This window comes from Azolla caroliniana, unplaced genomic scaffold, assembly GCF_043228905.1.
Source record: "Azolla caroliniana isolate FFs.n. ecotype wild unplaced genomic scaffold, voAzoCaro1.0.p SCAF_8, whole genome shotgun sequence".
Taxonomy (NCBI): Eukaryota; Viridiplantae; Streptophyta; class Polypodiopsida; order Salviniales; family Salviniaceae; genus Azolla; species Azolla caroliniana.
The window spans coordinates 2813555-2826007 of record NW_028230443.1 but is presented as its reverse complement, the minus strand read 5'-3'; the positions used below and the strand labels follow the sequence as shown (position 1 = coordinate 2826007).

The following is a 12453-nucleotide window of genomic DNA, read 5'->3' as shown; positions in this document are numbered from 1 at the left end:
TCCGTGCCATGCATAAAAAATCGTGCCACGTCCATTGCAAAGAGTCCTAGTTAACCTTATGTAGCCATGGGTTTTCACTCAAACATGGCAATTCAAGTGTTTGCTTATACAAGTCATAAGTGGGTTGTAGATCCCGATCCGATCAACATTTCATCTTTTTAAAAGATGGTGAGGTTGTTCTCTCACCTTTTAAAAAAGAGGTTACATGTGGTCAAAGTGATGCAGTGGCATGGGAAATGAAAACACAAACACTTAGAAATGATTTCGATGATTGGATTGGCTTTTTCAATCTTTGCATGCATTTTTAACCAAATCACAAAAATGTTGCATTGTGTTATAAAGAACATAGTAAGTATCAAGGGTGTGTAGAAAGAGCATATTGTTTAACAATAGTTGGTTGAACTTGGTTCCATGCATGACAGTGCCGTCTACAAAGTCTCAAAAGCCCCTCCTTTTTATTCTAAGCAAAAAGAAATGTATAGAAAAGCTAAATGACTCGGGAAGCTAAAATCAAGAAATTATGTGTACATGAAGTAGTAAAAGATCGTTGTAGAACTTTATTAATGTCACATCACGACTTCTACATGTTGAAGATCAACTTCAATAAAATGCATCTGCAACGACAAAAATACTTGTTCCAAGTTCGACTATATATTTGTGCTTTCCTTTCTCACGTTACTCTCTTTCCTTTCTCACATTACTCTCTCAAAGGTTTCTAATGTGAATTCATGGTTTCAACATATTTCTTTTTTAATGTTATTATGAGAAAAAGGTTATATGTGACATGTTCAAGGTTTGCTGAAAAACATAGATCAACGCTTTATACTATGCATTCCTAGTCTTGAGGAATTCCCCTGGAAAGGTTATTATAAACTTTCCATTTTTTATGCATACATTTTTGGACCTTGAGTTACGCACCGGGTTATAACATTGTAGCGTAAATGTGTAACGTGTAATGCTCGTTACCAAACATGTATAGTTGCTTGACAACAAATTCATCTCTCTAGTTGTTGGCTTGGTTGTTTACACCGTAATAACAATGTGACAAATTTGAGAGAACATAAGTTTGATCCTTGCAATGGGCTATGCTTTGTGTCATATGTTGTACCTGGTCTCTAGCGGGCTACCGTGTGCTACTTTCTCTTCGGGATATTCCACATTCTTTGATGATCTCAAGTCGTTCTAGTCTTCATATGTGTTTTCGTTTTAGAAGTCATGCAATTCAGTAGTAAAATAACAACACCCTCACCAAAACTTAATGCAAATGTGAGCACTGCAAAAATCATATATAAACACACACCATACAATATGAAATAAGGTTGTCTAACTTGATGTATGCCATGGGCACAAGGTGAATGGAACCACAATAGAAAATAATCATTTACAACATGAGAATTTTAATAGTACGAGTTGTTATACTTTGCAATACACGATGATGATTCATACACGACGTTATACGATGTTTATCAATGTCGTGAATATGATGGAGTTACATATCCTACCTAAACATCATACGGACAAAGGATTCACAATGAGGTAAAAGGATGCATGCTCATCAAAGTGTGGAAGCATCATGAAATGCATGTTAAGCTAATGAGTATCATCATTACGGGGTTCAAATTGTCAGATATGAGACACAATGATGATGAATTGTATAGGTTTGAAAGATCATGATGGGAGGGAAACAAAATTATAGTGCATGAGGATGTGATAATGCATACTACGAGAGAGTGAATTGTAATGTTGCAACACGAGAGATGGATCCATACCTATAGAACAATATTAAAGAACACACTAAAGTCTCGAACTCTTCCATCCACGTTAGGTTATGATCAACCCAACTGGATGCCCACGAGCTTGAGCAATATCATAAAAAACAATATCGGGTAAATACGCGCGACCCAAATTCCACACACAACGTGCGACTTTAACGAGGGTAGAACAACTTAAGTTCGGGGCTTGTGCAACCTTTGTGAGATGTAAACATCCACGACAATCAAACAAAACACACACACACACAAACAAATGTTGTTGAGGAGGGAATGGAAGGATACATCAAACAAAGTTTGAATCCAGAAAACGAGACAGGGGGGGTTGATATTGGGAATGATAACGTAAAGGACCATTCCAGACATGGGGAAATCGAAGGCAAGGGCGAGAGGTGAAGAAGACAGTGGGTGGTCGGGGGAACGATATAACCCACAACCATGGATTGTTATCGTGCAGGATGGACAAGGGAGGCCATATGTACACTGACAGGAGGAGCTTCTTCTCTGCGTGGGATGGGTTTGGATACCATGATGACGTGATGGGCGAGGGAGTGGATGCGGGTACACAAGGAGGCTGTTCCCAATGGGCAGACAAACGAGTGTCCCTGCAAGAACAAGAACACGCGCGCACACACACACACACGGTGGCATCAACAGAGTCTCTTGGTCTAGAGAGATGTGGTAGCGGAGTGCTCTGGCCTGACTGTGACCGTGTGGGTCCGGGCGAAAGGCAGGCGGGCAGGCAAACCAAGCAGGCACAAGGGGGGCCAGAATTCCTTCTGGGATTCCTTCCCTCCCTTCCCTCCCAGAAGAAGAAGAAGAAGAAGAAGAAGAAGAAGAAGAAGAAGAAGAAGAAGAAGAAGAAGAAGAAGAAGAAGAAGAAGAAGAAGAGGAGTCACAAGAGCAACCTCCATATCCCATCCCATCCCATCCACCCATCAGACTTCCTTCTCCACAGACAAATGAAATGAAATGAGGCATGTATGTATGTATGTATGTACATATGTATGTATGTATGTATGTACATATGTATGTATGTATGTATGTATGTATGTATGTATGTATGTATGTATGTATGTATGTATGTGAAATAGAGAGAAATATGTAGATAGATAGAGAGACAGACAGACACAGAGATTCGTCTGGCTTTTGATTTATACTAGCTGCTCTAAGCTCAGAAATCTTCTTCCTTCTTCGTCTTCTTCTGATGAACTGATTGGTATCTGATCTGCCCTGTTGCCTTTTGATTCGTTTGCTCCCTTCCCAGTCATGGCGCTGTTCCGTAGATTCTTCTACAGGAAACCTCCTGATGGTCTCCTGGAGATCACGGAGAGGGTCTATGGTGAGTTACCCCCTAAAACACACTCTTTTCTCTTTGCGCCAAATCAGGTTTTCTCTGGGGTTTGTGTGTTTCTGGTTTCTTTTTTAGTTTTTCAGGATTCCTGTTTTCTGTGAGAATTGAGTGTTTTCAGCGAATTCGAGGATAGAAAACCACCCATCTCTTCATTTAATCACAGAGTTTCTGTGCCTTTTATTTCGGGTTCTTGATTTCTACTAATGTTTCTGTACTTTCCCATTACTCCTTCCGTTCTTTTCTCAGAGTCTCCGATTTTCAGTGGAAGGGGATTTGATACCTAGATTAACTTTTCTCATGCAGCATTCGGATGAACGAAAGAAATCATGCCATTTATGGGTTCCATGACTCTAGTGGGACATTTCCTTGTTTGTATTGGGGTTTATTTTCCTTTGGGTTGTCTGTTATCTGAGCCCTAGCTTCACCTCTTTTTAGCAGCATTGTGATGGGCAATAAAAAGTATCCTCCATTCTCCCTGAATTTAGAGTTCCTGTGTTGGTATTAATTAGGAGAAAAATGAGACACCTTCTTGAAAAATAGAAGGTATCCATCACTGGGAAATATCATAATCATGAGTCAGCATTCCTTAAACACAAAGTACGATCCAGGGGAGGTGTGCCATCAGTAGGCAACTTTCTTTCTCTCTTCTTATCTTTATTTAGGGTTTTCTAATTTTGATGTCTGGAACAAGTGAGCAAGCTACATGATCTTTTGTTTTGGTTACATAAGCTACATGGGCCTCTGTCAGAGACATTGAATATATACTTCTTCTTCATCTATTCGCATATCGATTGAAGATTTAAACTCTTATACATGAGAGAAAATTCATTAGTATAATTTATATTTAGGGTTTTATATTCCTATTCACGTTTCTGTTTTGTGTTTAGAATTTGTTTTTCTAGGAGTTGCATGTCGATTTGATTCTTTGATTTTCCTGTTTTGGTCATATTCTGGTGACTATTCCTGCAATTAGGGTTTGTTTTTAGAATAGGTTCTCATTTTCCTTTGAAATGAGTTCAAATGATTTTTGAATTCCATTTCTGAATGTAAAAGACATTTGAAGACGAGTAACGAATTGTCCAATGAGTATTTTCAAATTTAGAGTTTTTGTGAGTTTCTGTTTTTCTTTTTATAATTTATTTGATTCATACTGTGAATTGAGTGTCAGTTCGTGCCCTTGATTCAGTACCTTTTTTGGCAAGATTCTGTCAAGAAATTATTGCAATTAGGTTTTTATTAGGGTTCCTGTTTCTCTTTTTTTGTACAGTATTTGACAGTTGTTTCTCCACTGATGTGCTCGAAGAGGAGACCTACAAGATGCACATGCGTCAGATTGCCACCCTCCTCCACGAGCAATTCCCAGACGCATCATTCCTGGTATTCAATTTCCGAGAAGGAGAAAGAAAAAGCCAACTAACCGACATTCTCTCACAATATGATATGACCGTGATGGATTATCCTCGGCAATATGAAGGATGCCCGATCTTATCATTAGAGATAATTCACCATTTCATGCGATCAGCGGACAGTTGGATCACCCTAGAGGGCCATCACAATATTGTTCTGTTGCATTGTGAAAGGGGTGGTTGGCCTACTTTGGCTTTCATGCTAGCTGGCCTTCTCATATACCGGAGATTGCAAACTAGTGAACAAAAGACCTTGGATTTGGTACACAGAGAAGCTCCTAGAGGTTTGCTACCATTACTTTCGCCTCTCAATCCAATACCATCTCAGGTACGATATCTTCAGTACATTGCAAGGAGGAATATCTCACAAGAGTGGCCTCCCCCCGACCGAGCTCTAATGCTTGACTGCCTGATACTGCGAGTGGTTCCTAGTTTTGATACAGAAGGGGGTTGCAGACCACTCATTCGCGTTTATGGTCTAGATCCACAGGACAAAGGTGGTCGAACCACACACATGTTGTTCAGCATGGATAAGAGAAGCAAATTAGTTCGCCATATAAGACAGGTATAAAATGATGTCCATTCTCACATGGGTATAATTTTTTTGGTCTCATAGATTTTTGTTGGCTGTCTGAACACATTCTATTAGCATTCAATTTATTGTACATCCCAAGCTTTGGTATCCCTCTCTTTACATACCTCATCTCATTATTTGTGGATGCGCACTCAGAACACTTGGAAATCTGTTTAACTATGTAGGTCTCATGCCATAAAAGTGTATCATTATAGATTATATTGATGCATTGCGTTTTGGTTTCAGGCTGACTGCGATGTTGTAAAGATTGATATTCAGTGTGGTGTGCAAGGGGATGTTGTGTTGGAATGTATCCATCTTGATGCAGATCTGGAGAGGGAACAAATGATGTTCCGCGTCATGTTCAATACAGCTTTTATTAGGTCAAATATTTTAATGCTAGGAAAAGATGACATTGATGCTCTTTGGGATGCAAAAGATCGGTTCACGAAGGACTTCCGAGCTGAAGTGAGCCAAATAAGAAATAATTGAATACCTTGCCCAGATTCTAGACTATGTTTCTGGTCTAATGGTATCATTTACTTTCCTAACGTCAGGTACTTTTTACTGATATGGAGAGTGCAAAACCCTCTGGAGCTACTATGGAGATGCTAGGAGGAGAAGAAAAAGTTGGATTGCCAGTGGAAGCTTTTGCAAAGGTTCAGGAGCTATTCAACAATGTGGATTGGACTGATGCAAAAGAGAATGCAGCGCTTCGTTTTCTGAAGCAAATTTCTTCTGTCAATGTGGAAAGTAATGTGGATACATTGCATGAAGAGGGTCATATTAGTGATAATATGGATCAGAAAGAAGAAATCTTGCAAGATAAAGCAAAATCTGCTGATGATCAAGGTCAACTTTCGAGCTGGCAACCATCAACTGATGGGTTAGGGGATGATGCAGCTTTGCCTCATGTAGCATTACAGCCTGTGGTTGTGCAAAAGCAGCCTGAATTGGGTGTTACTAATTTGGAGTCAGCAAACCTAGCATCATTGACATCAGGGATTTCTGAGACAACTGGTGGGATTCTGCCACCACCACCCCCACCGCCACCGCCACCCCCACCCCCACCACAGTTGGGATTAAAAGCAACACTACAACCACCGCCTCCACCACCACCTCCACCTCCTCCACAACACCAACACCACCAACAACAATCAGGTTCAAAAGCCCCCCCACCACCACCACCACCGCCACCGCCGCCGCCTCTGATGCCAGGGTCTAAAGTGCTACCACCACCTCCTCCGCCCCCAGGATCAAAACTGCCTCCACCTCCACCTCCACCTCCACCTCCTCCACCCCCAGGATCGAAACTGCCTGTCCCTCCCCCTCCCCCTCCCCCTCCTCCACGCCTAGGATCGAAACTGCCTCCCCCTCCCCCTCCCCCTCCTCCTCCACCAGGAAGCAAAGCACCTTCTGTTCCTCCAAAAGGTCCTCCACCACCTCCTCCTCCTCCAGGACGGAAAGGTCCTCCCTCCCCTCCACCTCCTCCCCCTCCTGTGAAGAAAGGCCCACCTGCTCCTCCCCAGCCTCCAACTAAGAAGGGTCCTGACAGTGTTTCTATAAGACAACCCCCTCCACCTCCTGGCAATGCTACGTCAACACCTCTAGCACCACCCTCTGGTGATGTGAAGGGTCTTTCTTCTTCTGCATCATTGGTTCCTCCGAGTGCAGCCCCTCCGACAACAGCGAAGAAAGCTTCTTTGAAACCATTCCATTGGGTGAAAGTGACGAGGGCAGTTCAAGGTAGCTTATGGGCAGAAACCCAAAAGCTGGAGGAAGCTTCCAAGTACGTGTTCATTGCTTGGACCCTAGTCTTCTTCTTTTTTGAGAATTGCAAATGTCTTCATCCTATTATATGTTCTTCTTTTTAAACAAACTAGGGGTCCTGAGATTGATGCATCGGAGTTAGCAAGCCTCTTCTCAGCATCTGTACCTAATGCTAATGCGGAAGGTCCCGGTGAAAGACGTTCTGGGCGTCGAGCCTCGCTTGGTTCAAAACCAGAAAAAGTGCATCTGGTAAAGTTTCTGAATTTTGTGGATATGAATACTGATATTATGCTAAATGTTAAGATTGGTTGTAAAACTTTTGTCTTCATGACTTTAGATTGATATGAGAAGGGCAAATCACTGTGAGATTATGCTTACGAAGGTCAAGATGCCTTTGCCGGATGTGCTGGTAAGAACACAATGTTTTGGACTTTCTGATTTGACAATAGATTTTCTAAGTTGTACAAAAAAGTGCGTTTTAATATTATTGATAGAAGGAATGAAATGTCCTCTTGGTACACAGTATCACAAAAGTAACTTCACTCTCAATTATGTCTTGTAATTGCAATTGGAAAAATAACTTCATCCTACTACATTGGAAGATTTTAATGCTAAGAGGGCAAAGGGCCACTGAATATTTGACTTTTACTTTGGTCATTCCCCATGGTGTGGTTCCAACTGCAGAAGTTTGATCTTTCTACCTCTCGACTAATACTAGCATGATCATTTTATGGTGGAATTTTCGTTTCAGAGTGCTATACTAGCTTTGGATGGTACAATACTCGATGTTGATCAAGTTGAAAACCTCATAAAGTTTTGTCCTAATAAAGAGGAAATGGACCTGCTGAAGGTTTGCATTTATGATCTATTCTTTAGTGTTTTATTTAAAAAAATACAGTTTGGAATTATGCTTTATATAAACTATAGAAATGGGTAAAATCTGTGCTGATTGATAGTAATTTTTTATATCCAATCAATAATCCTGTAACACAAATGGCTGAAATATAAAATTCAAGAATAGGGCGTTGCAGGTTATTGGAATGATTTTGTTGCAAAACTCTACTTGATATTTTCTCTTATGGATATATCTCTAATCCATAGCCAATAAATGATGGGGCGCTTTAGTATAACTATCTTAGTTTCATTCACAACAGGCAGTTTCTAGTAAACAGATTCATATAACTGTTAATAACTTGATAAATTTATAGGCAATCACTGTATGAGTAAACTAGTAAATGGCTAGGTGTCTTATCTGTAGACGATGTGTGATTGTTGTTTGGTACTTGTATTTAACAGGGTTATGTTGGGGACAAGGAGAAGTTGGGGAAATGTGAACAGGTACGTTTTTTTTTTCAAAGAAGTGTTATCTACCCTGTTTTTCCATCCACAGAGTGACGTTGCTTTTGCTTTTATACATATTTTCCCACATTGAATATTATTCTGTGCTTATTTCAGTTCTTTCTGGAGATGATGAAAGTTCCAAGAGTGGAATCAAAACTACGAGTATTCTCGTTCAAACTGCAATTTTCGACCCAGGCATGTGTTGAAGTCCATCGCTTTCTCATTGCATTTCATAATATTATTTCATAATATTTATGCATATTCTAAGTACAGGTTAAAGATCTGCGAAGAAACTTGAGCATAGTAAATAATGCTTCCAAGGAGGTAATTCTCGAGACTACTTTGAAACATAAAATTAAAACAGATAAGCTTTTTGACATTTGATTACTTTCATCAGGTAAGAGAATCAATGAAATTCCGGCAAATCATGCAGACTATTCTCTCACTTGGGAATGCCTTGAACCAAGGAACTGCTCGAGGTAAATAAATGCCCTACCCGAACACACTATCAGAAACTTGAGTTTATAACATTGTTAGATTGGATATATGAGCTGGAAAAGCAAAACAGCTCTTGATATGGAAATTTATTCAACTTACTAGAGAAGAACCAAGATCATATTTGAATGCTTACATGGGAGTGTCATTTCTCTTCTGCATCCTATATTATTTTTAATGTTTCACTATGCATATTAGAGGGCTCATTATGTTTATGTTTCCTTCCAATTTAGTGTTTGTTTGCTTAGAAGAGGCTTAATTTAGTGTTTGTTTACTAAGAAGAAATTCCAAAGCTCATTTCATTTCATGTTTGCAGTTTATGTTTTATCAAAAAAAATATGGGGATGATAGTATGTGCTACATAACTTCACGAATTCTGTTGGTCATTAACATATTTTATGCAAATTGTCATAAGTATATTTATTGAACTGTATTGTATTGCTGTGCAATGTTCAAATTGTCTCAAGGATCTTGTTATATTTTTGTATGATGTGGAACTGATCAGGTTCTGCTATTGGATTTAAGTTGGATAGCCTTTTGAAACTTACTGATACTCGTGCTCGGGATAACAAGATGACTTTAATGCACTACTTATGTAAGGTAATTATTTATGCATACTTCTTTGAGCTCAACTAAGCAAACAGTGTGACTTCATGTTTCACCAGAAGCGATTATAGGCTATTATAAACGTAGTTTCTTCTTTTAAAAGGTTATTTTTGGTTGATTATATTGGTTATTGTCTAATCATCCAGGCAAGCTTCTGTAAAATATTATATGATGCTTGTGATATAACATGTACTGCTGAAGGGGTCCTCAATAAAAGGCTCATCTTGGAAAAATCTGTTTTGCAATGAAGAATTTAGGTGACAGTCTGTATAATGATCTGCATCAAACTTATCTTATAGCATATTCTATGATCTCTAAGCTGTTGAGGCACAGCTGAAGTAAAGAGATTTAATCATGTTTATGATCCATTAATGATCAACATTTAAACCTTACAGATGGCCTTTTTTTGTGCGTGAGGCAAGACTGATTGTGAACACGAGTCAAGTTTATAGACAGCTAATTGATGCATCATGTGTGATCATAAGGAAAACTTAGTTCATAGATTGATATAAAATTGGCACACTTATCATTCATATTGTTGTTGCCAGGTATTAGCTGATAAGCTACCTGAGCTTCTTGATTATCACAAAGACCTGGCTCATTTAGAGGAAGCGTCAAAGGTTAGCTAAATTACATCATGAATTTTCATTCGATAGGCTAGTGGATCTTATCTGTCTCAGGTTTGCATTTCTTTCTCAGGTACAACTGAAATTCCTGGCTGAGGAAATGCAAGCAGTGAGTAAAAGTCTAGGGAAGGTAGAGCAGGAACTTACAGCTTCAGAAACTGATGGTCCTGTATCTGAACGTTTTCGAAAGGTTTGGGCTTAGAATGATGTAATATGCTACTAATTTTAATACTATCTATTCGAGTATTCATGACTGTTCAATGGATTCCAGAACTTGAAATCCTTTCTCGATATGGCTGAGGCAGAAGGGCGCTCTTTGACATCTTTATATTCTGAAGTGGTATAATGTTAATGAAATATAACAGATGACTAAGAATATTCTTGCTCTTATCTTGTATATTAAGATGGAAGATTCCTCACTAGTAGGGAAAACTGGTTGTAGGGACGTAATGCTGATGCCTTGGCACATTATTTTGGTGAAGATCCTGCTCGCTGTCCATTTGAACAAGGTATGTGCTCTTAAAAATGAACCAAATATTATCTCAGCAAATGTATCAATATTTTGGGAGTTATTTGTTAGTCCAACATTATTATCTTTGTTATCTTCATGCGATATTGACCCAGAAGTTCGATGTTGGGGCTTAGACTATAGATTCGTATTTCTTTCACATTTAGTCACAGTTCATCAACCTTAGGTCATGAAACTAGTGGGATCAGAACACATTAGTTCATGAATTTGGTGGCTAGGAGAAATTATTCATGTGAGCAGATATATTATATGATTCTTAATGGTTTGCCCACAAATGAATGGCTCGAGTGTTATAGTGTTAAGAGGTTAGATGTAACTTGGTAAGGATAATCTAGCATTTCTTTTTGGATGTAAAGCAAAAGAATTCAATTTATGTCTCTAATGTATTCTTTCTTTCTCTCTCTCTCTCTCTCTCTCGTTTTGTAGTTGTTTCTGTGTTGCTGAACTTCGTTGTGATGTTCAAAAAAGCACATGATGAGAACTGCAAACTTATTGCAATAGAAAAGAAGAAAGCAGAGAGGGAAGCAGAACAGGAAAAATTAAAGAATTCACCTTCAAAGAGGGACGTAGAAGCAGCCAAAAGGGATACAGAGCTTGGTGGTATTGCAGAGCTCGGGATTGCACTCAAAAGTAGGAAGGTTTCATAATAGGTTCTCCTTGGTATTTTAGATAAGAAAAAAAACTCTGTGGGTTAGGGTTCCATCAAATGTGCTGCATCAGGAGAGCATGCATGCACATGGGAGAAAGGTGGACGTTCTTATTTCTCGCCTTGTACAGCTACACAATCAGAGTCTTTTCCGATTTTTTTCCATGTGCAAAATTATCTGAGGTGATTTTTGTACAGAATATAGAACCGTATATACCCTCCATGTGTGCAGAGATGATGAAAAGGCCCATTAAAAGATGGGGTCCTGTGAAATCATCTTCAAATCATGGTATGTTCATCTGGATCCTTGGAATTGTCTTCATATCATAGTGTGCTTTGTCGTATAAGTCTTTTTCTTTTGTTTGAGCTTTTTATTCAATGGTATGTTCATCTGGATCCTTGGAATTGTCTTCATATCATAGTGTGCTTTGTCTTATAAGTCTTTTTCTTTTGTTTAAGCGTGTTATGCATGAAATCATTCCATGTCTCCTCATGTAAGTATTTTCTCTTCAAATAATTGTATATTTCCTCATATGAGCTATCAAATTATTGTTTTTTTCTCAAATCATCTTTAAATGATCAACAAGTCTTCGTCAAATCTTAGTTTATATTCTCACAAGTCTTTATCTTCAGATAGTTCTCATACAAGTGGTTTTCTTTAAATAATGGTATTTTATCATCGTCTGAGTTTTTTTTACTGCTGATTAAGTCTTTTTTCTTGAAATCATTGGATAGTTTGTCATACCTTTTAGCTGGGAAGTCAAAAAGTATATGTAAATGAATGGTTTAGAGGGAGTATAAATGCCTATTTGTGTATTTATTCTATTGGTTATCTTACAGGATTTGGACTAGCAGTAGTGAAGCATTACCTTTTTCCAAGGTGTCGGAATTTCTTCTCAGCGGTTTCGCGACGATAACCGAATGATTGCTGTTTCCAATGTTTCTGTATAATCAAAAGCTCTTTCTGGTATTGATCATATGCTTTATATTGTTGATGGTTCGATTGATATTCAGATGGGCACCAATTTTGCATTAGCAACAAATATATATTTAACTCTCTTTTATCTTTCTCATTCTTTAGCTATCTGAATTATATCAGTCCAAAATCTCTGCTTCTTCCAGTAACTTACTGTAAAAAATAAACTTCTTGCAGTTGAGCATTATATATAACAAATTCAGGCAGTAAAATTCTTGTTTTCAATGTTCCATGAGCATCAGTATATTCATTAAATATATCTTAGTTTTGTATATTCTTTGATATGCATTCATGTAATATTCATTCAAGTGTGACAGAGATTTGAGGATATCAAGTGAACAAATCTTTTTGATGATTTTCA

The 12453-nt window shown here is 38.5% G+C and overlaps 1 protein-coding gene across 2 annotated transcripts; it reads left to right on the top strand.

Annotated features, from left to right (window-relative positions):
- The first annotated feature begins 2889 nt into the window (after nt 1–2889).
- LOC147860769 (formin-like protein 14) lies at nt 2890–12313 on the top strand. Of its 2 annotated transcripts, XM_087323944.1 has the most exons (20): nt 2890–3111; nt 4391–5094; nt 5350–5571; nt 5661–6444; nt 6502–6892; nt 6987–7122; nt 7211–7282; nt 7625–7723; nt 8170–8211; nt 8329–8409; nt 8488–8538; nt 8612–8693; nt 9215–9309; nt 9864–9935; nt 10015–10131; nt 10213–10281; nt 10384–10450; nt 10897–11217; nt 11315–11405; nt 11957–12313. In XM_087323944.1, exons 1-18 carry the CDS (start codon nt 3039–3041, stop codon nt 11115–11117), a joined length of 3378 nt encoding a protein of 1125 aa, XP_087180070.1. In that variant the 5' UTR covers nt 2890–3038; the 3' UTR covers nt 11118–11217; nt 11315–11405; nt 11957–12313. The 2 variants fall into 2 exon arrangements, with proteins under 2 accessions (XP_087180070.1, XP_087180069.1); XM_087323943.1 differs by having other exon boundaries at nt 10897–11405.
- Nucleotides 12314–12453: the final 140 nt, after the last annotated feature.

What these genes read in the sequence shown, in the direction of transcription:
- LOC147860769 (XM_087323944.1), top strand. Translation starts at nt 3,039, where the DNA reads ATGGCGCTGTTCCGTAGATTCTTCTACAGGAAACCTCCTGATGGTCTC. An exon ending in GAACCAAGGAACTGCTCGAG is followed by an intron (nt 8,694 to 9,214) that starts GTAAATAAATGC and finishes GGAACTGATCAG; the next exon opens with GTTCTGCTATTGGATTTAAG. An exon ending in CATCTTTATATTCTGAAGTG is followed by an intron (nt 10,282 to 10,383) that starts GTATAATGTTAA and finishes AACTGGTTGTAG; the next exon opens with GGACGTAATGCTGATGCCTT.